This window comes from Zosterops lateralis, assembly GCF_965231275.1.
Source record: "Zosterops lateralis genome assembly, chromosome: 4".
NCBI classification, from domain to species: domain Eukaryota; kingdom Metazoa; phylum Chordata; class Aves; order Passeriformes; family Zosteropidae; genus Zosterops; species Zosterops lateralis.
The window spans coordinates 72,322,013-72,349,906 of NC_139765.1; the positions used below are offsets into that span (position 1 = coordinate 72,322,013).

Sequence of the window (27,894 nt, forward strand, 5' to 3'; positions counted from 1 at the left end):
GGGATTTATTCTGCCTGCTGGGAATCTGGAGAGAAGATCTCTGAGCCACAGCAAATCCCAGCAGTGTGGGATTTATTCTGCTTGCTGGAAATGTGGAGAGGACATTTCTGAGCTACAGAAGATCCCAGCAGTGTGGGACTCATTCTGCCTGCTGGAAATGTGGAGAGATCTCTGAGCCATAACAGATCCCAGCAGTGTGGGACTCATTCTGCCTGCTGGAAACCTGGAGAGGACATCCCTGAGCCACAGCAAATCCCAGCAAATGGGACTCATTCTGCCTGTTGGAAATCTGGAGAGATCTCTGAGCCACAGCAAATCCCAGCAGTGTGGGATTTATTCTGCCTGCTGGGAATCTGGAGAGGACATCTCTGAGCCACAGCAGATCTCAGCAGTGTGAGACTCATTCTGCCTGCTGGAAATGTGGAGAGGACATCCCTGAGCCACAGCAAATCCCAGCAAATGGGACTCATTCTGCCTGCTGGAAACCTGGAAAGGACATCCCTGAGCTACAGCAAATCCCAGCAGTGTGGGATTTATTCTGCCTGCTGGAGATCTGGAGAGGAGATCTCTGAGTCACAGCAGATCCCAACAAATGGGACTCAATTCTGCCTGCTGGGAATGTGGAAATATCATCTCTGAGCCACAGTAAATCCCAGCTAATGGGACTCAATTCTGCCTGCTGGAGATCTGGAGAGGACATCTCTGAGCCACAGCAGATCACAGCAAATGAGACTCATTCTGCCTGCTGGAGAACTGGAAAGATCATCTCTGAGTCACAGCAGATCACAGCAAATGGGACTCATTCTGCCTGCTGGAAATCTGGAAAGATCATCTCTGAGTCACAGCAGATCACAGCAAATGGGACTCATTCTGCCTGCTGGGAATGTGGAAAGATCTCCGAGCCACAGCAGGTCCCAGCAAACAGGATCTTAGTTGTCTCCTGAGGCTGTAAAAAGTAACTTCTCCCACTGGATTATCAACTCCTGGTCAGTTCCCTGCTGTCAGCCACACTCTGACATCCACAGTTCATTTCCCTTTACCTTTTCTCTGCTTCCATTTCCCCAGGCAGAGATCTTTGGGATTAAATTAAGACTTCTCTGGTTTCCACTCCCATAATTGTTTCATCAAACTATCCTTGAGCATCCCATGAGCTGAAGGTCTTCCACCCTTCTCCTCCATTCCCTGTGCCCTGCAGGGCTTCAGTCTTAATAACTTCCTGCTGCTATCGAGCTGAAATCTGCTTCCTGAGCTCCTGATTATTTATTTTTTATCACAAGAGATGCTGAGCACTCACAAATCCCCCTCTCTGTCTGGCAGCTCCCTCGTAATCCATGATTATTTTATGGTTCCCATCAAGGAAAACAGGGATTTGCTTTGATCCTGACCAGAATTAGGTGAACAATTCTTGTTTTGTCCGTGCCAAAATTTAATAGGGAACATCAAGGAGAAGTTTTGTGAAGATGAAGGCACAGAGGTGATTAATTCTTCCCCCTAAAAGGCTTCTTTTTCTTGGTTTTAGCCATTCTTGAGTGTTTTCTGGATTTTAAAAAGTGTTTAAAAGTTGTTCCCATCACTTTGCTAGATGATGCTCATTCCCAGTTTCAGCTCCTGAGCTTCTCCTTTCCACCTGAGTGGGGTTTAATAGTAAAATTCACATTTTTGGGGGAGTTTTGTGCTCCGTAAATAAACTTATAAAGGAAGGGTGAGAGATTTACTGACAGCCATGAAAAGAAAAAATAAATGAGGAGTTCAACACAGTGCCATCAACCCTGGCAATGTCCCTTTAAGGACATGAGTGTCACTCAGAGCTGGTGACATCAGCTCTGATGTTTTTGGGATCAGCTCTGTGGAGTCTCTGCTCTCCTCCCAGAAAATTCTGCTTTTTCCCTGTTTTACAAAGCTGATTCCCATTCTTATCCTGTAAAATCCAGGGAATAAATCAGTCAGGATCTGTGATTCCCTCCCTGCAGCATCTCTGTCTTTGGAGAACCAATCTTCCAACTGAATTCCAAAGGGATTTCCCCCCATTGGAAGGTGAATTGTCCAAATGTGTCACTGCCGACCCATGGAGTCACCAGGGAGAGGATTTGGGGAGAAAAGAGCTCAATTTGGAAATAAATAATCCATGGGAATTGGACCTTCAGTCAGTGCTGGGAAGGGAAGTCCCTCATCTGGAGTGAGGAACGTGGAGGTAGAAAATTATGGATAATTCAGCAGATCCCATTGAAGAGTTTGGGAAGGGTAAAGGAATAAAATCATGGAATCCTTGAGGTTGGAAAAGATCTCTAAGATCATCAAACCCAACCACTGCTCACCACCAAACCATGTCCTAAGTGCCACATCCCTGGTTTTTTATCAGGGATGGTGACTCCACGCTCCCATGTCAACCTGCTCCAATTCCTGACCACTTCTCACTGCCTAAATTCCCTAATATCCAACCTAAACCTCCCTCAGCACAACTCACGACAGAATATCTCAATCCATTATGTCTCCTGATACTCAATCCCCAATTATTTTGGAAGAAACACCAATTCCACAGCCTCAGATGTAGTTAAAGACACGACAAGGTAATTTCTGGAATAAACTTCTCCCTGAGAACCAGATGGCAGCACAGAAATAAAAGATTTTACAGGAGATGGCAAACGTTTGGTGCTAAAATATTCCCAGAATTATCCTGTGTGCTCAGGAATGGGATCCTGGGATGGAACAATAAAGGGTGATAAAAATACATCATAACACAGACATCCATAATGCAGGAGGATAATGGCATTGTGCTTTTTTTCCATGTTTTTTTTCCTGGATTTTGAGCTGGAATATTCTGTTGTTCAATTTAAAGGTGGGGAACCCATCTGTGGGAATCAAGTGACCATGCCTAGATTGAAGCTTGGCTTTTTAAAGGGATTTGTGGCATCTTTTTTTTAATGGTGATTTTATTTTTATATGGACATCTTCCCAGCATGTCCCAAATGGAAAAGCCAAATTTTTTTTTTTTTTTGGACAAAAAAACAGGAATTGTGCCTGGGCTGTGGATTTTCTCTTGTTTTATCCATCCTTCTCCAGAAAATAAGTCTTTACCTCACAAATTGTTTGTATTTTTTTTTTTTTTTTTTTTCCTAAAACTACCTTGTGGAACTTTTCTCCTCTTCTTTCCTCATGGGTCTGATATTTCTGGGTCTGAGAGATTTCAGCCTGCTGGCAGCTGATGACTTTTTCCCCCAAGGAAAAATTTCTCAAGGAAGTTTCTTCTCAAAACAATCTTGGCAAACAACTCTCCTTTCCCAAAACAATCTTTCTCCAGGTGGTGTTTTGCTGTTTCTCTGGTTTAACCAGTGGGATTAGAGAGGTGTCATTCCTATTCACCAACCATGTTAAATCTGTATCAGAACACTTTATAAAAAGTAGCAAGAATTAGACAATAAAAGCCTTTTTTCTATGCTCTTTGCCTTCTGAAATTCTTGTATTTCGAGTCCAAAATCCCCCTAATTAGGGTGGTTTTTTTCCTTTTCAAAGTCCTGTGCCAGAGTTTGAAATAAGAGCAGAATTTTCAGGTCTTGAAAGGTGTTTATTAAATTTCTTAACGCACTGGAAGACAGCACTGCCAAGAACATGAGACGTGGTGCACAAGGTTTTAAATATTCTTAATCCAATTAACTCTTGAAATGTGCTATATTTACAATTTTGTACCAATAGTGACTATTAATTCTAGACACATAATTTTCTACATCACCTGCATTCTACCAATGTCTCTGTGCCACCATCACAGAGACCTGATGCCCAAGGTCTCTTAAAAGTTTTTAACCCAATTAACTCTTAAAACATTTTATATTTACAGTTTTGTACCAATAATTAGTACCAATTCTAAACACACAATTTTCTACATCAAATACATTCTACCAATGTCTTTGCGCCACCGTCACAGAGATCTGGTGTCCAAGATCCCTTAAAAGTTTCTAATCCAATTAACTCTTAAAATGTTCTATATTTACAATTTTGTACCAATAATTGCTACCAATTCTAGACACGTAATTCTCTACATCACCCACGTTCTACCAATGTCTCTGTGCCACCGTCACAGAGATCTGGTGCCCAAGGTCTCTTAATGGTTTCTAACCCAATTAACTCTTGAAATGTTCTATATTTACAGTTTTGTACCAATAATCACTACTAATTATAGTCGTGCAATTTTTCTACATCACCCACGTTCTACCAATGTCTCTGTGCCACCATCACAGAGACCTGGTGTCCAAGATCCCTTAAAAGTTTCTAATCCAATTAACTCTTAAAATGTTCTATATTTACAGTTTTGTACCAATAATTGCTACCAATTCTAGACACGCAATTTTCTACATCGCCCACGTTCTACCAATGTCTTTGTGCCACTGTCACACAGACCTGCCTTCCAAGGTCTATTGAAAGTTTCTAACCCAATTAACTCTTAAAATGTTCTATATTTACAGTTTTGTACCAATAATTGCTACCTATTCTAGACACGCAATTTTCTACGTCGCCCACGTTCTACCAATGTCTTTGTGCCACCATCACAGAGACTTGGTGCCCAAGGTCTCTTAAAAGTTTTTAACCCAATTAACTCTGAAAATGTTCTATATTTACAGTTTTGTACCTATAATTGCTACCAGTTCTAGACACAAAATTTTTCTACATCACTCATGTTCTACGAATGTCTCTGTGCCACTGTCACACAGACCTGCCTTCCAAGGTCTATTGAAAGTTTCTAACCCAATTAACTCTTAAAATGTTCTATATTTACAGTTTTGTACCAATAATTGCTACCAGTTCTAGACACAAAATTTTTCTACATCACTCACGTTCTACCAATGTCTCTGTGCCATTGTCACGGCAGAAAATGGAGAAGAAGAAGAAGAACTTAAGACACCACCCAAAATTTTCCATATTGCCTCTATCTACTTCCATTCTAAAAACCCAAAACTACAAATTTCCACCCTGTGACAAACTAAACTACTCTCTGATTTAAATTTTTGTTGTTCTCATTTCATCCATAAGTGTTGGCAGTTTTTTTTCCCATGGATTAAGGTCAAAGGCGATGCTCTCCTGGGGTCCTGGCAGGAATCTTGGAGCCCCCAGGGCAGTTTGAGGGGTTTTCCCCATGCCCTGGACTCCAACATTAAATATTTTGAGTCTTTCTCCTTTCTTTTGTGCCCTTCAACCACAATTCCTCAAGCTGGGACAGTCATTCCCACACGGCTCCGAAACGCTGGAATGGCAACGGCAACACCCACAAATCCAAAGCGATTTAATCACAATTTATCCCTTCCCCTCTCTGTTTTCCAGGTTCATCCAGGAGATCGAGCTGGCCATGGAGCTGGGCCCGGCCAAGCAGTGCCCTCTGAGGGAATTCCTCACCATGTACATCAAGAACATCTTCCTCAACCAGGTCCTGGCCGAGATCAACAAGGAGATCGAGGGCGTCACCAAAGCCTCGGACCCCCTGAAGATTTTGGCCAACGCTGACACCATGAAGGTCTTGGGGGTGCAGAGGCCTCTGCTGCAGGTAGGAGCTCAGGGATCCCTCAGGACATCCCTGGTTGTCCATGTCCAGGATGTCCCTGGTTGTCCATTCCAGGACATCCCTGGTTGTCCATTCCAGGACATCCCTGGTTGTCCATTCCAGGACATCCCTGGTTGTCCATATCCAGGATGTCCCTGGTTGTCCATTCCAGGACATCCCTGGTTGTCCATATCCAGGATGTCCCTGGTTGTCCATGTCCAGGATGTCCCTGATTGTCCATTCCAGGACATCCCTGGTTGTCCATTTCAGGACATCCCTGGTTGTCCATTCCAGGACATCCCTGGTTGTCCATTCCAGGACGTCCCTGGTTGTCCATGTCCAGGACATCTCTGGTTGTCCATTCCAGGACATCTCTGGTTGTCCATGTCCAGGACATCCCTGGTTGTCCATGTCCAGGACGTCCCTGGTTATCCATGTCCAGCCTGGTTGTGTATCCAGTAAGGAAAAACATGGAGCTGCTGGAGCAGGTCCAGAGGAGGTCACGGAGCTGCTCCCAGGGCTAGAGTCAGGCTGGGAGAGCTGGGAATATTTCCCTGGAGAAAAGAAAACTCCAGGGAGAGCTCAGAGCCCCTTCCAGGGCCTAAAGGGGCTCCAGGAGAGCTGCAGAGGGACTGGGGACAAGGACAGGACACAGGGAATGGCTTCCCACTGCCACAGGGCAGGGATGACGGATGGGATCTTGGAAAGGAATATTTTCATGTGTGTCTCCCTTAGAAGTTCTGGGGACACCTGCCAGTCCCAGAGCTGAATACACATTCCCAGTTCCCAGGACATGCAGGGATGGGATCCAATCCTCCCAAGCACTTTGGTGATTGATGTGGAGCCCCACGGGTTCCCTCCATCAGAAAAAAAGATGTGTGGGATTTGGGTTTGTAGGAGAAGTCTCCTTTGAAACATCTTTTTTGAACTCCAAAAAAAGTTGGAGCAGTGATGAAAGCAGCAAGTTGGCATCTCCACTCCATGGGGAACAGGAGAGAGTGGAATCCCACCCCAAAATTATGAATTTCATGTGTCGCCCCAAAATCCTGAATTTCATGTGTCGCCCCAAAATCTTGAATTTCATGTGCTGTCAAGCTCTTTTAATCCTTTGAAGTTATTCCCTCTTTCCTGGGAAATCCCGTTGTCAGGGATGGATAATTCCAGCAGAGTTTTTAGGAAGCAACACTTTTATCTCCAGGTTTGTGTGGCCATTTTCTATCCCAGTTTACAGCAACACAATATCCCAATTACAATAATTATAAATATTACAATATAATTGCAATATCCCAATTACAATAGCCCAACACAGGGATATTACAATAATAGGAATAACTGTTCTTCCTGTTACCATTTCCAGAATTTTTGATGGATTGATGGTCCCAAACTCTGTCCCTGTCTGGGTTTAATCCAAAAACAAATTCCAGAAGTCTCTAGAGGGGAACAGCTTCTTTAGAAAGGGGCCAAAATTCTTTTTGAAGGAGTTAAAATGATATTTTGGAGCTGCACAGAATCCCTGGGTCGTTTCCTCCCCAAGCTTTACCAGCTTTAATATGGATAAAATCCTTTTTTGTGGCTCGTGGCTTCATTTTCACACAAAAAAATGTGTTCTATAATAGCAATATATTTCCTTAAAGTGCATTAAGGGTTGAGGACTCAGAGTGGCTTGGAATTTTCTCGTCCAGTTCCTACAATTTGTTCCTCGTGATGGATGGAAATCGTTTTGAACTGGAAATTATTCTTGGTCAAACTGTCCGTGGTCAGGAGGTCTCCTCGTTCCTGACATTAGAGAAAGTTAATTCTCTGAAAAGAGAAGAAAAATTGCTGCCTCTTTGAACCAACTCATCCGAACAGCTCCCTAAAATAATCCTATTGATTTTCCATTAACGTGGGGGGGGAATAAAAAAAAAATTAAAAAAAAAAAGGGCTATTTCTGCATGACAGGGCTGGAGCCTGGAGTCTTTGCCCCCATCACCTTGTGGATGGGGTGGAAAATGATGGAAATAAAATGAGTGAAGCTCTCCCCCAGCTTTTTCCTGCTTTAAACCATCCCACTCTTTGCCATCCCAAAGATCTCTCGTGAAAATTATCCTTAAAAAAAAAAAAATTCCTCTCTAAATATTCCATTTTACCGCCTCGTTTTCCATTTCTTCCCTCCTCAGATGTAAAACACTTGAAAAAAAAACCCTTTTTCCTTTTGCAGAGAGGCTGAATCACCGCGAAACTCATTTGTCTCAAAATTATTCAGCATTAAATTTCAAGCCGTAATTGTTTAAATCGATCCTAAATTAAGCTACAAGTGCCTCGACAGCTTCTTACAGCCTGGTTCTTGTCGGGTTCTCAACGAGGTGAGAAATCTTTCCACCCAGGTGGTCACTGGCCTTAAAAACCTATCGCTCCCTCTCCAAAAAAATCCAAATTTTTTTCACTGTGGAGCAGCAAAGTGGGATATTTTTCCTTTTCCTTCAAAACCTCTGGTGTTTCTGATCTCAGCATGGTGTGGATGATGCTCCTGATACTTTTCTGGCTGAAAATCCCCCCCCAAAAAAAACTCCTTAAAAACTCAGGGGGCGCAGCTGTTTTTTTGCAGAATGACGACTTTTCCTGGAGCTAAATTACCACATCTCCCACTCACTTGTGACTTTCCATGGAGAGTTTCTGGAATGTTTTTTTTTTTCCCATCAAACGAGTGGTTATTAAGGAGAAAGATGTTCCCAGCCATGAGCAGCTTTCCAGTGCTCCACGCTTTGATGGAGGCTGGATGTTATTATTTATTATTGTAGATAAATTAATTGTCTTTTCAGGCTGATTTCCAGCCAGCAGCATCCATTAAGGAGCTGATCCATTTTTTAATTTTTTTTTTCCCATTCAAGGATAATTTTAAAGCAATTTTAATGGTTCTGAGCCTCATATTTTAATTTTTTTTTTTGCTGGTGGTGTGGTGTTACCACCAAGATGTTTTCAGCTCTTGTTTACGTGTTTCATGTCAAAACCCACCAACTGCAGAATTTGTGCTAAATCTCCTTTTCCAGCTGAAAATGAGAGACAGAATTATCTCTCCGTGGGAGTCTGACTCTCCCCGTTGCTTCCAATATTTCTTCAGATCATTTTTCCTCTTTGGGGGGGAACATTTTAGTGCCTTTTGTGGAAGCTTTCAGAAGGCTCCTGTGTAAATCAGCTGCAGATGTGTGTGAGTTCTGAGCTGCACAAAAAGCCATTGCATTTATTTTAAAAACTGAACTTTCAGCACATCCCAGGGCTGGGGGAGTTGCGTGTGGACATTTTCCCCATGGCAGGAAGGATTATTTTTGTCCTCTTTAGATGTGCAGAATCAGAGTCAGGCTTCACAAACCATCCCAGGGATGTGAGTCATGTCTGGCCTGAAGGGAACAGCCCCGTGTTCCATTAATCCCTGAAATCCCTGGATGCCTCTTCCACCTTGGAGTTGGTCTGGAACTGGACAACCCTCGTTTGTTCACTGATGAATCATTAAATTGTGGGATATTTGGGGTTGAAAAGGACCTTTAAAAGGGACCTTTAAAGGCTTTTCAGTCCAGCCCTGCTGCCACAAACAGGAATATCTTCTCCTGTCCCCATCCAGCCTGACCTGGAGCATTTTAACAGAGAGTTGGGTGCAAAAATGTTGATCCTGGTCCTCTCTGAGGCCACCAGAGTGTTTTGTTCATCTCAACAAGAGTCTGTCATGTTGTCCCCTGTGAGGGTGTGACGCTGTTTTACACCACAATGACACAAAACACTGACTTCAGAAGGTTGAAAATTACTTTTTTTTTATTTTTGGGATGTGTCTTCCTTTTATACTATTCTACACAGACCGATTTGATTGGTGAAAACAAAGACAAACCTCTTCAATCACATTGGTCAGAGCAGAGGGACATCAACAAGTCCCTCCTGGGGAAAAAATGTAAACATAGGTACAGTTACAAAAAACATTTTTGTTGTTTACAGAAAATTCTCTGGAAAAAGAATTTCAGAAAACCAGAATATCTCAGGCACAAACCAGGGCTACAGGGGTGTGCAGCAAAGCTGTGGTTGTCCCTGGATTCTGGAATGTCCAAGGCCAGGTTGGATGGGGCTTGGAGCAGCCTGGGACAGTGGGAAATGTCCCTGCCCATGGCAGGGGGTGAAATGGGATGGGCTTTAAGGTCTCTTCCAACCCAAACCATCCTGGGATTCCATGGAGGGACCTCACCCTCACCCTGGGCTGTGCAGCCTCTTTTCAGTGCCAGTTCATCAGTCACTCCTTTAGACCCACAAAACCACTAAAACAGAGAGGGGCAAAGGTGGGAAATGGATTTGTAGAGAATTCTCAAAGCCTGACAGAAGGCTCACATAGTCTTGTGCATCTGTGTGCAAACTTTGGGATAAAAAATGCTGAATTAGAAAGGCCACGGGATAGGACAGACATTGTTGACAGAAAAATTGAACTAGAAATAAATTTCAAATTATGACCTTGCAAATCGACTGGATATTTTGGAGAAACAGAACTATGAAAGATGCATTGTAGGACCCCCAAGGGGTAATTTTAGCTGATTTGCTTTAAGACATTAACAATATTGTGTGGCAAAAGCTGATAGGCCAAAAAATAATATATTTTTATAATATATAATATATATTATATATATTATATATATATATATTTATAATATATTGTAATTAGGAAATAGTTTGGCTTCTGATTGTGATGGAGTGAATTGTAACATCTGTATCATCTCACCCTTCACATGAGACTGAAAATGGAATAAAAGTTTTTAAAAGGCCTCTCAGTTGCCCCATCTCTGGGTCAGGAAAAGGGATAATCCAACACCTCTTGCTTTTGGTTTTTCTTCAGAATTTGGTGGTAAACCACACACATCTGCCCGCAGCCTCCATCCCAGGCCTTGATTGATTATTTTAATTACCCAAAGAGCCCAGCCAGGCTCCCTCAGCAGCAGCGTTGCTCTCATCAATCCTCACCCCAAGGGTGCTGCTGAAAATCCAGTGTGAAGCCACAGATCCGAGTGCCACTCACCCAGTTTTCCACTTTTCCTCCAGCTCCCTTTTTTCCCCAAGATTTCTGCAATTTTAAACCAGTGCCAGGGTTGTTTTGGTGATGGATGAGCTGCAGTTCCAGGAGGAAACTGGAAAAGAAAAGACTGATAAACTTCAGGGAAATTTAAGGGAATTTAAATTTAAGGGAAGCTCCATCAGCAGCATTCCTCCAGGAATTTCTTTCCTGGAATCCCAGGATGGTTTGGGTTGGAAGGGACCTTAAAGCCCATCCAGTGCCATGGGAGAGACACTTTCCACCATCCCAGGTTAATCCAAACCCTGGCCTTGGACATTTCCAGGGCTGGGACATCACAAACTTCCACAAACATCTCCGGGAAACCTGGTTCATCCATAACTCTCTTTTCCTTAAGAAAATTTTAATATTTGCTGTTCCAAAACCCACCAATGATTTAATTTGGGGTCTTGGTTGGGCCGGGTTCTCTGCACCCATCAGATGAAGTTTGGGTCCCCCTCTCACATCACAGATATTTTTTTCCCTTCCCTCTGCTTGTTCCACTCCATAAATCCCAAATCTCTGCCATGGGAGGGACACTTTCCCCCATCCCAGGTTGATCCAAGCCCTGGCCTTGGACATTTCCAGCATCAAAAACTTCCACAAACATCTCTGGGAAACCTGGTTCATCCATAACTCTCTTTTCCTTAGGAAAGTTTTTATATTTGCTGTTCCAAAACCCACCAGTGATTTAATTTGGGGTCTTGGTTGGGCCAGGCTCTCTTCACCATCAGCTGAAGTTTGGGTCACCCTCTCACATCACAGATATTTTTTTTCTCTTCCCTCTGCTTGTTCCACTCCATAAATCCCAAATCTCTGCCATGGGCAGGGACACTTTCCACCATCCCAGGTTAATCCAAACCCCGGTCTTGGACATTTCCAGGGCTGGAACATCAAAAAACTCCCACAAACATCTCAGGGAAACCTGGTTCATCCATAACTCTCTTTTCCTTAGGAAAGTTTTTATATTTGCTGTTCCAAAACCCACCAGTGATTTAATTTGGGGTCTTGGTTGGGCCAGGCTCTCTTCACCATCAGCTGAAGTTTGGATCCCCCTCTCACATCACAGATATTTTTTTTCTCTTCCGTCTGCTTGTTCCACTCCATAAATCCCAAATCTCTGCCATGGGAGGGACACTTTCCCCCATCCCAGGTTGATCCAAGCCCTGGCCTTGGACATTTCCAGCATCAAAAACTTCCACAAACATCTCCAGGAAACCTGGTTCTTCCATAACTCTCTTTTCTTTAGGAAAGTTTTAATATTAAACCAGGGGTTTAATTTGGGGTCTTGGTTGGGCCGAGCTCTCTGCACCCATCAGATGAAGTTTGGGTCCCCCTCTCACATCACAGATTTTTTTTTTTCTCTTCCCTCTGCTTGTTCCACTCCATAAATCCCAAATCCAGCCTGGAACAGTCTCACACGAAGCACTTGATGGATGACTCCAAGAGAAGAAACTTCCCCGTGTTCTCTCCAGGCTCCTCCAGAATTCCATTATTTTTCTTCCCTCTCGTTTCAAAGCCTGGGCCCATTTCACTGAGGAAGAATAACTCTCCTTCCCGGGTTTTGAAATGTTTTCCTAATCACAAGTGCTGCACGAGAGGAGCCATCACATTTTTGAATAATTGATGGCTACTTTATTGAGTTGTCAGCACTGATTCATCCTCCTTTTGAAGCGCGGCGACGTTCAAAGGATTCGTCCTTTCACGACGCGCTCGTTTTTCGAGGAAAACTTCATTTTTATAATTAATTTTATTTTTTTCTTTTTTTTTTTTTTTTTCCTCCCCCACTGTGGAATGTAATTGTAGCTGTGTGAAGTAGAGGGAGGGATGAGGCACCTTCTAAAATACCTTTATTCCTCATTTCTCTGCCTCCCTCCTCTCGCAGAGATTTAATTAAACCTGTTTTAAAAAGTGCATTTTGAAATATGACACCCAGAACAAAAGAGACATTAATCTGTTGTTGAAAAGGAAGGTAAAAAGCTCATTTTTTTGTGTGTTTGTATGTGGCAGGGGCTGCCCCTCCCTTGGGATTTTGGAGGCAGGGACTTGTCAACAGGAGAATTTTAAAAGGAACAACAATTCAGGAATGTTGCCAATCCCATTGGAATATTCCTCCTGGCACCTGAGTTTCCTCCCAGCCTCTGGAATCTTCCTCCTGAAGTGGATAAAGTTTGCAGTTGGGAGGTTCATAGTGCTCTAATTTCCAGCTGAAAAAACTGAGGGAAGGCAGTTGATTAAAAGTTTTCCCCTCCTGGTTTTAATCTGGTAAATAGAGCCTTTCCATAAAAATAAAATAAAAATAAAAATAAAATAATAAAATAAAATAAAATAAAATAATAAAATAAAATTAAAATAAAATAAAATAAAATAATAAAATAAAATTAAAATAAAATAAAATAAAATAATAAAATAAAATAATAAAATAAAATAAAATAATAAAAAATAAAATAAAATAAAATAAAGTAAAATAATAAAATAAAAAATAAAATAAAATAAAATAATAAAATAAAATAATAAAATAAAATAAAATAAAGTAAAATAATAAAATAAAATAAAATAAAATAATAAAATAAAATAAAATAAAATAAAGTAAAATAATAAAATAAAATAATAAAATAAAATAAAATAATAAAATAAAGTAAAATAAAATAATAAAATAAAATAAAGTAAAATAATAAAATAAAATAAAATAAAAAATAAAATAAAATGCAGTTTCACTCACATACACAAAGCTGTCAGAATAGTAAATTTTATTTTATTTTATTTTATTTTATTTTATTTTATTTTATTTTATTTTTGCAAATGATCTGCTTTTTGTGCCAGGATTTTTGGCTTTGTGTGAGCTGCAGGGAAAAGCTTTTCCCTCTCACCATGAACCTCTTGGTCTGATCATCCTGAGGCTGATCCAGGATTTCCTGTGGAATTCACACCACTGGAATGTGCTCCATAATTAAAATATTTAAGGACTTTTGTGCCTGTAAAGAAAACTGCTACAGGGTGTAAAAAATCAAGGAGATGCTACAAGTCTACAGGAGAGCCCTGGCCAGGGCTGTTTTAATTAATTAGGGGCTGATTAATTAAGGGGAAAGGTGAAGGAGGAGAGGAATGACAAGTATTGGATGTGCAGAGATGGAATCTCAATTTAGATCTCACTTGACCTCAAAGTCACTGCAGCAGCCCCAGATTTCTTTCAGTGGGAGGGAGATGAAATCCATCCCACTGGACCTAAAAATATTCCTAAATAACGTCAGTCATGGGAATAGGAAAGGACAGAAGGAGATTTGGTCACTCAGCTACATCCCACTCCTCTCTGAGGGAACAACATCCCTCAATAACCTCAGGAGTCGCACACAATTAGAAGAAAAACAAGCCTGGAAATGAAAAAAAGCAAAATATTCCAGCCTCCAAGGGAGCCCCAGGATGCTTTTCGCACTGATTTTTTTTCTGTTAAACTCTTATTTTTTTATTATTTAGGGATGATGTCAAACGTGGCGTTGAGGGACAGGTTGAACCCTCGTTGGGCATTCCCTGTTTAATTCCTGCTCTGTCATTTCCCATCGCAAAATGAAAAATATTATTAATCCCAAAGTTCTTTTAATTAACAAAGAGATGTTGGAGATGCTCCATCCCTGGAAGTGTCCAAGGCCAGCTTGGAGCAAGCTGGGATAGTGGAAGGAGTCCCTCCCATGGCAATGGGGTGGAATTTAAATTCTCTTCCAGCCCAAATCACTCTGGGATTCCATGACCCATTTTCATTTCATTTTCCTGGAATATGAACTGCCAAAACGTGCAGGAGTTGGGATTTTAGAGCTCCAGGTGCTGGACAAGTCATGCACCTGAAAATAAAAACTCAGTGGGAATAAATTTGGGCTGTCCCTTGACTTGTTTGGACCAAAAACTTTGTGTCTTGCTCTAAAATTTCAGTTTTTTATTTTTCTTAAGTACCGGACCAACAAAACCTTTTTCGAGGTCGATATTGATTTAGCAGAAAGCTGAGCTGGTTTTCAGAGGATTCAAGTTTATCACAAGCCATTTCCAACTTTTTCTCACCGAGAGTGGTCTCAGCAAGGATGGTTTGGAAAGGACTTGGGATGCAGAGCCAGGAATGATTTACTTTGGTGGGAACTGAGCTACTGAGCACCACCTCAAGCATTTCACTTTTGTACCCTGAACTCTCCCAGAAAACTCTCTGTGAATTCCTCTGAATTCTCTCTAAATCCTCAACTCTGAATTCCTGAATTTTGGGATTTCATTTGGTGAGGGAATGGCTCCTGGGACATGGGTGAGGATGGGATTTGTGTGACTCGGGGTGAAAAATCCTCTCTTTTCACACAGGGTGTTCTGTGCAACCACCGTGATTCTAATGAGGGACAGGGGCTTGTGAGAGCAGTTTAGTTTAAAAAAAAAAATAGAATTTCAAAGGTTATTTAATTGGCTCTTTGCTTGGAGAGAGTCCAGGAAACTCTTTTTGGGAAGTTGATGTAGCCACATCCCTCAGCCACCTCCGTACTGCTCAAGTGGAAGATTTGTAAATTCAGATTGACCTGGTGCTGCAGCAACTGCTGAATATTTAAAATTCCTCTTTCCTCCCCTAAAATTCCTCTTTCTTCCCCTAAAATTCCTCTTTCCTCCCCAAAACTTCTCCTTTTTTTTTGGCCCAGTGATGGACCCAAATTGTCTGTTTCCTGTGCTGTACAAACCCCAAATGGATGATTATCCCATTTCTCCAACGCTTCTGCTGTTTGATGCACGTTCCCCATCAGGCCTGTCCGTGTGTTTTTCTGGCTAAGAAGGGAAATATTTTTTTCTACACGGGTATAAAACAAAAACCTGAGCAAGCAGTTACCGAGTAGTATCCTGGTAGTAACTCAGTAGTAACCTGGTAGTAACTGAGCCACTCCAGTTCACTCCCTCTGCGTGAAACTGAGTGAAATTTGAAAACAACATCGGAGATGAATCCGCGCCATCCCATCCGCGGGAGATCAATTTCTCCTCGCCTCTCTTTGCATTCCAAGGGCTCTCCCATGAGCGATCTCGAGTGCCAGAAAAAAATGGTTTTATAGTTAAATTTTTAACATGAAATGGTTTTTAACTCCGGAGTTGAGCTGCTCTCCTGGAAAATCTGCTGGAGACGGGGGTTGGACACGACTGGGAAGTGCTGCCAGCACAGCAGGAGCTTTGGGGGCTCCAGCTCCTGGTTTTATTTGCATTTTCAGCCCCAGCCCCTCATCAATTAGTCAGAAATCAGAGCTGACGTTTGTAAACAGTTTGGGTGGCAAAACTGGGACTGGGATTTGGACAAAAATGTGATTTTGCAGGACGCACCTCACCTACACTGAACGTTCCAAAAATTTGTCATCAATTAACACAGCAGAGCTGCCGTTTATGGGAATGTCCTGCCTTCCCAACAAAGCCTGGAATCCGTCTGCGAATGTGACAACAAAAATGACAACAAAAATGACAACAACAACATTCCGGAGACAAACCATCTCGGCTCCGAGTTAATTCCTGTTTCCCAGCGGGGCTCCGCCGTGACCCCGCTGGGTTTGGAAGAGCTGCTGTTTGGTTAATAGATGAATGTTTTGTGTGGATGGCTCCATCCCAGCCGAGTTTGGCTCTCCCTCCTCTTCCCACTGAATTCCTGCATGGATTTATCCACAGGACAATCGTTAGCCCCGGGAAAACAACAGGCGATAAAACAAAGCGCTCCTTCCCCGCCGTCCAGAACTGCCTGGGAGGCCTCTCCGAGCTGCTCTGGCTGCTGGGAAAGGGGAAAAGACTCTGTCTGGAAATGATGCACAAATTCCATGTGGGAAGGGAAGATCCATGGCCTCATCCAGCTCGTTTTCCAAGCGGGATTGTTGGTTATTGCCGGGGATTGAACAGCGCCGCCGTTATCAGACGTCTCCCATTAACGAGCCGACTCAGTGGGTTTTTCACTTCACAATTTGATGCCTTTTATTCTTTTTTCCTCCTAAAATGTGATTTTTTGGGGGAACAAGACAACTTCTTCTCCACGCTGCTCTTTTGCTGGATTTTGGGAGTGGGGTTTTGCCGTCGCACGAGGCTTTGCAGTAACAGAAATCCTGAATTAGGAGCAGGTGGTGGATAAAATGCTGAGTAGCTCCTTTAGTTATTTTTACTTCTTTCCAGCAGCTCAGGGAGGGGAAATACTCAGTGTTTAGTGTAGGAAAATGTGAAGTGCAGCTGAATAATTTGCGGTTCGGTTTTTTGGATTAACGGGCAGATCTTTGGGAAAATCTTGATAAAAATAGTTGGGATCTGAAGGAAGCAGAGGGGTCCTTGATGTGTGATTCGGGATTTATCTTTACTACAAAAACATGAAGGGACAGGACACAGGGAATGGCTTCCCACTGCCACAGGGCAGGGCTGGATGGGAGATTGGGAATTGGGAATTCCTGCCTGGGCTGGAATTGCCAGAGAATCCCTGGAATGTCCAAGGAAGGATTGGAGCTGCCTGGGATCATGGAATTGTCCCTGGAATGAGCTCTGAGGTCCCTTCCCACCCAAACTGCTCCTGGGATTCTGGGATTTGGGACACTCACAATCCATCCCGAGGGGTTTGGATGGGAAATGGGGAGAGAAAAGAGAGGGAAAGGGAAGGGAGACCCTTCATGGATTCCTGAGATTCCAAGTGAAGCCCCTCAGTGCATTGATTTCTTGGAGAGGAGATGGATCCAATGTCAGGCTGGGAGAGCTGGGAATTGCCAGCCTGGAGAAGGGAAGGATCCAGGGAGAGCTTCCAGAACATTCCAGGGCCTCAAGGGGCTCCAGGAGAGCTGCAGAGGGACTGGGGACAGGGACAGGACACAGGGAATGGCTTCAGATTGGAAAAGTGGAGATTTGGTCACTGTGTCTTTCCAGGAGCACCATTGAACATTCATATTCACCATCTCAAGAGAATTTTAAAATAGATAAATATATTTATAAATATATTTATAAATATATTTTAAATATATTCAAGACTGAAACAAGAATTAAAAAAAAAAAAAAAAAAGAAAAAAAAAAAAAAAAAAGAAAAGAGATCTCAGAGCACATTAAAAAAATAACACTGAGGGGTTTTATTTTCCAGCTTGTATGAAAACATTTATTAAAAACGAGCTCCCCAAACAGACTCCTCTGCTCCCAAACATCATTAATTCCCTGCTCCACATCCCATTTGTGCCGTGGTGCAGCTGCTAATGATGTTCTAGAGCAGGGATGACAAAGGAGAGGGAAAACTGGTGAAATAAATTTATCACCTTGCCACCGAGCTCACCTGTAATTGGAGGAGTCATGTAAAAAAAAAAAAAAAAAAAAAAAAATTGAGTAAAAGCCACTTCTAGGAGTATTCAGGGACGGGGATAAAAATATCAGGGATGGTTTGGTTGTTTTTTTTTTTTTTTTTTTTTCAGCTCCTGCAGCACAAACCAGGCTGGGAATCACTGACTACGAGTCCCTTTTTCCCCTGCACAAATGTATATTGATTAATAAAAGGGAGAGCCTGGCCTGTGCTGGCACTTTTAAGTGATAAACAGTTGTGCAGAGGGTGTATTAAAGGCTAAGAGCTAATGACTTTTCTGGTGGATGTAACACATTAAAAGCAGCGGGAAGCTGCAGCTATTTTATCACCCCACTAATGTCCCTGACAACATTCACTTGGTGGGAGTGAATGGATGGGAATCCATTTGGAGGAGTAAATTAAAATACCTTAAAAAAAAATGCCTTTAATAATAGTTCCAGAACTCAGCAGGATCACAGAAGGGAGAGATACAAAGGAGCAATTAAATTACCCCCGTCCATCTCCCCTGCCTTAGGCAATGATATTCCTGATTATGCTGTGCCTCATTCCAGGAGGATTTTGGGTGGAGGGAATATTGTCAGGGCTGGAATTTTGGGGACTGTCACAAACTTCTCCCTGTGCCCAACCAGATTTTCCCTTTCCCTGCACAGGAAATGGGAATAAATGAAAGAAAAAAAAAAAATCCTTGTCTAAGTGATAATTTTCCTATTCCTTGATTTTAAGTTTAAGAGATCTGAGATTTATTGGTTTGAAAATTATGGAAAGGCATCTCCTTATGTGGATATTTCCAATCCAGCTGGGATTTTTGGAGATCACCTTGGCAGGGAATTCTTGGATTGTCCAGCACTGGAGCAGCTGCCCAGGGAAGTGATGGAATCTCCATCCCTGGAAGTGTTAAAAAGATCACAGAAGGGAGAGATACAAAAGACAAATTAAATTACCCCGTCCATCTCCCCTGCCTTAGGCAATGATATTCCTGATTATGCTGTGCCTCATTCCAGGAGGATTTTTGGGTGGAGGGAATAATTTGGGGACTGTCACAAACTTCTCCCTGTGCCCAACCAGATTTTCCCTTTCCCTGCACAGGAAATGGGAATAAATGAAAGAAAAAAAAAAAATCCTTGTCTAAGTGATAATTTTCCTATTCCTTGATTTTAAGTTTAAGTGATCTGAGATTTATTGGTTTGAAAATTATGGAAAGGCATCTCCTTATGTGGATGCTTCCAATCCAGCTGGGATTTTTGGAGATCACCTTGGCAGGGAATTCTTGGATTGTCCAGCACTGGATCAGCTGCCCAGGGAAGTGATGGAATCCCCATCCCTGGAATTGCTAAAAAAGTGTGGAGGTGGCACTTGGGGACGTGGTTTGGTTGGGTTGGAAGGGAACTTAAAGATGTGCTGAGAATTTCAATTTTTTTAGGGAATTCAGGAGATTTGAGCAGTTCTGGTGTGTTTTGGGTGGACACATTCACTTTGGTGGTGCTGGAGAATAAAATCCCACCACTTTTAGAAATTCCGAGGTCAGAGCTCACCTGGTTTTGTTGGATTGAGGTTTTTAAGCATAACTTGGGTGCCTTTTGCTGCGGAATTCGAGCTCAAAATCAGAATCAATTCACCAGATCTGCAGCATAATCAGCCAGGAGAGTTCACTCAGTGATTTCTCCACTCTGTGATTTCCCCATCCAGTGATTTCCCCACCCAGTAATTTCCTCATCAAGTCCACAATTCCATGGGGAATGTGGTGGCTCTCCCAGGAAAACACCTTTTGAGCCCGTCAGAGATGGAGAATCCAGCACACCTTAATTAACCTGTGGTTAATTAAGAAACACAGAACTCATTTGTGATCCAGCCTCAGATCTGCTGGATCTCTTCATGGCTGGAAAGTCTGGAATGAAGGAAAAAGGAGGAGCTTGGAAAGGATTCCAATATCAAAGGCATTCAGGAGGTCACCAAGAAAAGGGATTTTTTTACTTTTTTCTGTTTAAATATCAGCAAAGTGTCGTGAGAGACAAGTCTAAGTCATCAGGGCTACGTGCAGCATTTCTCCTTGGAAAAACTTTCCATGTGGAGTTTTCCAGGCACATTTTTTTTTTGTCTTGACAGTGGCAAAATTAGTTTTACTGGGAGAGATGAGCTGAAGGTGATGGGAGTGAAGATCAAACTCCACACTGAGGGCAGAGGGGAAGGGCTGAGCTGCAGCCCAGGGGTTAAATCCGTGTCCTGTACGAAAATCCCTGCAGGGAGAGGTTGGATGGTTCTGGGATTCTGTAGGAAAGGACTCAGTTTAATTGGATGGGATCTTGGGAATTCCTGCCTGGGCTGGAAGTGCCAGAGAATCCCTGGAATGTCCAAGGAAGGATTGGAGCCCCCTGGGATCATGGAATTGTCCCTGGAATGAGCTCTGAGGTCCCTTCCCACCCAAACTGCTCCTGGGATTCTGGGATTTGGGACACTCAGAATCCATCCCGAGGGGTTTGGATGGGAAATGGGGAGAGAAAAGAGAGGGAAAGGGAAGGGAGACCCTTCATGGATTCCTGAGATTCCAAGTGAAGCCCCTCAGTGCATTGATTTCTTGGAGAGGAGATGGATCCAATGTCAGGCTGGGAGAGCTGGGAATTGCCAGCCTGGAGAAGGGAAGGATCCAGGGAGAGCTTCCAGAACATTCCAGGGCCCAAAGGGGCTCCAGGAGAGCTGCAGAGGGACTGGGGACAGGGACAGGACACAGGGAATTCCTGGGAAAGGGGAGATTTGGGTGGGATCTTGGCAAGGAATTCCTGGCTGGGTTGGAATTGCCAGAGAATCCCTGGAATATCCAAGGGCAGGTTGGACATCGGGTTTGGATCACCCTGGGACAGTGTGGGGTGTCCCTGCCCATGGAATTGGATGATCCTGAAGGTCCCTTCCCACCCAAACCATTCCATAATTCCATGAAATCTTTCTAAGGAAGCTTTTCCTTGCAGTGAAGCCCCATCTGGGTCACAGTTTAATCTCAAATTTAACAAAGAATCTGATGAAAATCCCCATTTTCTCACCCCCCATCCTCGCCCCTCCTCTCCACTCTTCCCCAGCTTTGGGATTTGGCCTCTGAAACTCCAGAAAATCCACGAGTGTTTTAATTCCGTGGTTGAATTTGAAATCCCAGAGCTGCTGATTTGATTTTGAATCCTTTGCAGAGTTTGCAAAACTCTCTTGGCATCCTCTCCTCTCTGTGCTTTAATTGCATTTACTGCCCTCGTGCATAGGCTGCACAAGGAAATGTTGAATTTTTGTTCCAATCTGTGAAATCTCAAAATATTGAACAGAGTGTTTAGAGGTTTATGGTCACAGTGATGCAGCAATGAGCAGATTTTATGGTTCATGTTCTCCCTTTTTTTAATTATTTTTTTTTAAATTTTATTTTTTTAAACAAATGTTCATTTTGTTCTTCATCAATATTGCAGCAAAGCTTTACCTGGATCACACAGTGCCAGGTAAATAAGATTTATTTTTGTGCACTCATTTCCTTCCTGCAACAATCCCATTTAAAGCAGGGAGAGAATTCCAGCATCCAGTGGGGTGAATTAACGCAGGACCTCGCAGGATAAATCTCATCAAAATTAAAATATCACCTGCATTGAAACAGGTGGAATTATGGGGAAAAAAAAATTAAAAAAAAATAAATAAATAATTTGGGCAAAAATCTCCCAATTTTATCATCTCCCTTTCCTATTGTCCTCCAAGGCACTGACAGCACTTGATATTTATCAGCTCACCAGAGCCTGGTCAAAATTGAATTGATCCATTCTGAATTTGAATTTGAATTTGATCCATTCTGAAAACTCCAGCCCTTTGTAAATCCTGGATGTGCCAGAAGGAAAAATGAGCAAACGGTGTTATCACTGCACTGATCAGCACAGGAGGGAATTTAGACTCTCCCCTTTCCTCTGATAACTAAAATAAAATTAATTTAATTGTTTCAGGGCTGGTTTTACTCTTCTTTTTTATTGTTTTACTGTTTTATTTTAGTGTTGGTGCTGGGATTGGGCTCCTGTTCCCAGTGAATCAAACTCTTCTCATTCCCATGACCTCAGGGCTGTTTTTTTTTTTGCTATTTTAGAGCCACCAAAGAGAATTAAACAGCCCATTTATCCCAAAATTCCAGGCAAACTCCTGTTTTTCAGCTTTCAATGATTCCCATCTCTAACTCTGCCCATTCAGTGAGAATTCTTCCAAACTACCTTCTACCTCATGAGGTATTTGGGGGAAAATTGGGCAAAAATCTCCAATTTTATCATCTTCCTTTCTCATTGTTCTCCAAGGCACTGACAGCACTTGATATTTATCAAGTCTGGTGTTTTGAATTGATCCATTCTGAATTTGAATTTGAATTTGATCCATTCTGAAAACTCCAGCCCTTTGTAAAACCTGGATGTGCCAGAAGGGAAAATGAGCAAACGGTGTTATCACTGCACTGATCAGCACAGGAGGGAATTTAGACTCTCCCCTTTCCTCTGATAACTAAAATAAAATTAATTTAGTTGGTTCAGGGCTGGTTTTACTCTTCTTTTTTATTGTTTTACTGTTTTATTTTAGTGTTGGTGCTGGAATTGGGATCCAGGTTTGCTCCCCAGGCCACTGATGGATTTAATTTTTCCCATTTCCACTCCATGACCTCAGGGCTGATTTTTTGGGCTATTTTAGAGCCACCAAAGAGAATTAAAGAGCCCATTTATCCCAAAATTCCAGTCAAACTCCTGTTTTTCAGCTTTCAATGATTCCCATCTCTAACTCTGCCCATTCAGTGAGAATTCTCCCAGTGGCCTCATGAGGTATTTGGGGGAAATTTGGGCAAAAATCTCCAATTTTATCACCTCCTATTCCCATTGCTCTCCAAGGCACTGACAGCACTTGATATTTATCAGCTCACCAGAGCCTGGTCAAAATTGAATTGATCCATTCTGAATTTGAATTTGAATTTGATCCATTCTGAAAACTCCAGCCCTTTGTAAAACCTGGATGTGCCAGAAGGAAAAATGAGCAAACGGTGTTATCACTGCACTGATCAGCACAGGAGGGAATTTAGACTCTCCCCTTTCCTCTGATAACTAAAATAAAATTAATTTAGTTGGTTCAGGGCTTGTTTTATTATTTTTTTTATTGTTTTACTGTTTTATTTTAGTGTTGGTGCTCAAAAGGGATCCAGGTTTGCTCCCCAGGCCACTGATGGATCCATTTTTTCCCATTTCCACTCCATGACCTCAGGGCTGGTTTTTTGGGCTATTTTAGAGCCACCAAAGAGAATTAAAGAGCCCATTTATCCCAAAATTCCAGGCAAACTCCTGTTTTTCAGCTTTCAATGATTCCCATCTCTAACTCTGCCCATTCAGTGAGAATTCTTCCAAACTACCTTCTACCTGAAGAGGTATTTAGGAGAAATTTGGGTAAAAATCTCCAATTTTATCATCTCCCTTTCTCATTGTCCTCCAAGGCACTGACAGCACTTGATATTTATCAAGTCTGGTGTTTTGAATTGATCCATTCTGAATTTGAATTTGAATTTGGTACATTCTGAAAACTCCAGCCCTTTGTAAATCCTGGATGTGCCAGAAGGGAAAATGAGCAAACGGTGTTATCACTGCACTGATCAGCACAGGAGGGAATTTAGACTCTCCCCTTTCCTCTGATAACTAAAATAAAATTAATTTAGTTGGTTCAGGGCTGGTTTTACTCTTCTTTTTTATTGTTTTACTGTTTTATTTTAGTGTTGGTGCTGGGATTGGGATCCTGCTCCAAAGTGATGGATCCAATTTTTCCCATTTCCACTCCATGACCTCAGGGCTGGTTTTTTGGGCTATTTTAGAGCCACCAAAGAGAATTAAACAGCCCATTTATCCCAAAATTCCAGGCAAACTCCTGTTTTTCAGCTTTCAATGATTCCCATCTCTAACTCTGTCCATTCAGTGAGAATTCTTCCAAACTACCTTCTACCTCATGGGGTATTTGGGGGAAATTTGGGCAAAAAAATCCAATTTTATCATCTCCCTTTCCCATTGTCCTCCAAGGCACTGCCAGCACTTGATATTTATCAGCTCACCAGAGCCTGGTCAAAATTGAATTGATCCATTCTGAATTTGAATTTGAATTTGATCCATTCTGAAAACTCCAGCCCTTTGTAAATCCTGGATGTGCCAGAAGGAAAAATGAGCAAACGGTGTTATCACTGCACTGATCAGCACAGGAGGGAATTTAGACTCTCCCCTTTCCTCTGATAACTAAAATAAAATTAATTTAGTTGGTTCAGGGCTGGTTTTACTCTTCTTTTTTATTGTTTTACTGTTTTATTTTAGTGTTGGTGCTGGGATTGGGCTCCTGTTCCCAATGAATCAAACTCTTCTCATTCCCATGACCTCAGGGCTGGTTTTTTGGGCTATTTTAGAGCCACCAAAGAGAATTAAAGAGCCCATTTATCCCAAAATTCCAGTCAAACTCCTGTTTTTCAGCTTTCAATGATTCCCATCTCTAACTCTGTCCATTCAGTGAGAATTCTTCCAAACTACCTTCTACCTGAAGAGGTATTTAGGAGAAATTTGGGTAAAAATCTCCAATTTTATCATCTCCCTTTCTCATTGTCCTCCAAGGCACTGACAGCACTTGATATTTATCAAGTCTGGTGTTTTGAATTGATCCATTCTGAATTTGAATTTGAATTTGGTACATTCTGAAAACTCCAGCCCTTTGTAAAACCTGGATGTGCCAGAAGGGAAAATGAGCAAACGGTGTTATCACTGCACTGATCAGCACAGGAGGGAATTTAGACTCTCCCCTTTCCTCTGATAACTAAAATAAAATTAATTTAGTTGGTTCAGTGCTTGTTTTATTATTTTTTTTATTGTTTTACTGTTTTATTTTAGTGTTGGTGCTGGGATTGGGATCCAGGTTTGCTCCCCAGGCCACTGATGGATTTAATTTTTTCCATTTCCACTCCATGACCTCAGGGCTGGTTTTTTGGGCTATTTTAGAGCCACCAAAGAGAATTAAACAGCCCATTTATCCCAAAATTCCAGGCAAACTCCTGTTTTTCAGCTTTCAATGATTCCCATCTCTAACTCTGCCCATTCAGTGAGAATTCTTCCAAACTACCTTCTACCTGAAGAGGTATTTAGGAGAAATTTGGGTAAAAATCTCCAATTTTATCATCTCCCTTTCTCATTGTCCTCCAAGGCACTGACAGCACTTGATATTTATCAAGTCTGGTGTTTTGAATTGATCCATTCTGAATTTGAATTTGAATTTGGTACATTCTGAAAACTCCAGCCCTTTGTAAATCCTGGATGTGCCAGAAGGGAAAATGAGCAAACGGTGTTATCACTGCACTGATCAGCACAGGAGGGAATTTAGACTCTCCCCTTTCCTCTGATAACTAAAATAAAATTAATTTAGTTGGTTCAGGGCTGGTTTTACTCTTCTTTTTTATTGTTTTACTGTTTTATTTTAGTGTTGGTGCTGGGATTGGGATCCTGCTCCAAAGTGATGGATCCAATTTTTCCCATTTCCACTCCATGACCTCAGGGCTGGTTTTTTGGGCTATTTTAGAGCCACCAAAGAGAATTAAACAGCCCATTTATCCCAAAATTCCAGGCAAACTCCTGTTTTTCAGCTTTCAATGATTCCCATCTCTAACTCTGCCCATTCAGTGAGAATTCTTCCAAATTACCTTCTACCTCATGGGGTATTTGGGGGAAAATTGGGCAAAAAAATCCAATTTTATCATCTCCCTTTCCCATTGTCCTCCAAGGCACTGACAGCACTTGATATTTATCAGGTCTGGTGTTTTGAATTGATACATTCTGAATTTGAATTTGAATTTGAATTTGGTACATTCTGAAAACTCCAGCCCTTTGTAAAACCTGGATGTGCCAGAAGGGAAAATGAGCAAACGGTGTTATCACTGCACTGATCAGCACAGGAGGGAATTTAGACTCTCCCCTTTCCTCTGATAGCTAAAATAAAATTAATTTAGTTGGTTCAGGGCTGGTTTTACTCTTCTTTTTTATTGTTTTACTGTTTTATTTTAGTGTTGGTGCTGGGATTGGGATCCAGGTTTGCTCCCCAGGCCACTGATGGATTTAATTTTTCCCATTTCCACTCCATGAGCTCAGGGCTGGTTTTTTGGGCTATTTTAGAGCCACCAAAGAGAATTAAACAGCCCATTTATCCCAAAATTCCAGGCAAACTCCTGTTTTTCAGCTTTCAATGATTCCCATCTCTAACTCTGCCCATTCAGTGAGAATTCTTCCAAATTACCTTCTACCTCATAAGGTATTTGGGGGAAAATTGGGCAAAAAATCTCCAATTTTATCATCTCCCTTTCCCATTGTCCTCCAAGGCACTGACAGGACTTGATATTTATCAGTTCATCAGAGCCTGGGCCAGGTATTTAAGGAATTTTAGTTTTTGTCCCTTGGGAATGGTCCCAAATCCACATTTGTGGCTCAGCCCTGAGCCTGAAGAGCTTTAAAAACTTCCTGTCCTGTTTTAATTAAAGCTGGGCTCCGTTTGGTGCTCAAAAAATCATGAGGAGTCAGCTCAACTCCAGTTTAAAAATTAAATCAGGCTTGATTAATTCTTCTCCTGCCCTCATCTGGTGCCTCACTCTGCCAAAAGATCTCAAGGAGATATTTTGTGATGGGCAAAAATCAAGAAAAAATGGGAAACTCTTCCAGTGCCAAGGTCTCTCCCTCCCATCTGCTGTGTTTTGGTTGGAGAGATTTCTGAGCAGGATATTTCCCCATCTTTTGTCTGTTTTTTTCCCCCAGGAAATGGAGATTCTTCCTCCCAAGGCATGGGAAAAAAAAAGCTGTTATTTATGAAAAAAAATAAAATAAAAATAATAAAAATTAAAATATCGAGGGGGAAGATTGTTTCTCTAATCCAAGTGTTCCTCATCAAGGAGATGGAAAATAAAATTGTGCTTTTCTCATCCCTGGAAAAGTCCAAGGCCAGGTTGGATGGGGTTTGGAATAACCTGGGACAGGGGAAGGTGCCCATAAATGGACTTTAAAGGTCTCTTCCAGCCCAAATTTTTCTCTGATTTTGTGAAAAGCTGAAAGTTTTGGAGGTTTGAGCTCCTGGTTTGAATTTCTGCGGTTTTGAAAATCTCCTTTATTGTCCTGAAATTGCGTTTTTAGGAGACCCTTAAAAACCCTCTTCACTGGGGTTGCACAGGGCAAGAATCCCAAAGGAAGGGCTGGAATATTGAAATCCTAAAGGAATGGCTGAAATCCCAAAAGAATGGCTGAAATACTGAAATCCCAAAGGAACTGCTGGAATTCTGAAATCCCAAAGGAATGGGTGAAATACTGAAATCCCAAAGGAATGGCTGAAATTCCAAAGAAAGGACTAAAATATTGAAATCCCAAAGGAATGGCTGGAATATTGAAATCCCAAAGAAATGGCTAAAATGCTGAAATCCCAAAGGAGTGGCTGGATTGTTGAAATCCCAAAGGAATGGCTAAAATATTGAAATCTCAAAGGAACTGCTGGAATATCAAAATCCCAAAGGAATGGCTGGAAATACTGAAATCCCAAAGGGATGGCTGAAATCCCAAAGGAATTTCTGGAATATTGAAATCTCAAAGGAATGGCTGGAATACTGAAATCCTAAAAAAATGGCTAAAATGCTGAAATCCCAAAGGAACTGCTGGAATACCAAAATCCCAAAGGAATGGCTGGAATATTGAAATCCTAAAGAAATTACTAAAATACTGAAATTCCAAAGGAACTGCTGGAATACTGAAATCCTAAAAAAATGGCTAAAATGCTGAAATCCCAAAGGAATGGCTGAAATACTGAAATCCCAAAGGAATGGGTGAAATGCTGAAATCCCAAAGGAATGGCTGAAATACTGAAATCCCAAAGGAATGGGTGAAATGCTGAAATCCCAAAGGAATGGGTGAAATGCTGAAATCCCAAAGGATCTGTTCAATATTGAAATCCCAAAGGAATGGTTAAAATACTGAAATCCTA

The 27,894-nt window shown here is 41.8% G+C and overlaps 1 protein-coding gene across 1 annotated transcript in view; it reads left to right on the forward strand.

Annotated features, from left to right (window-relative positions):
* The window catches only part of EXOC4 (exocyst complex component 4), a 348,756-nt gene that overhangs the window by 247,748 nt on the left and 73,114 nt on the right, over positions 1-27,894 (forward strand). The window contains exon 11 of the mRNA XM_083858929.1: positions 5,311-5,530. Within this exon, the coding sequence (XP_083715055.1) occupies positions 5,311-5,530 (220 nt within the window). The remainder of the gene's footprint in view (positions 1-5,310; positions 5,531-27,894) is intronic.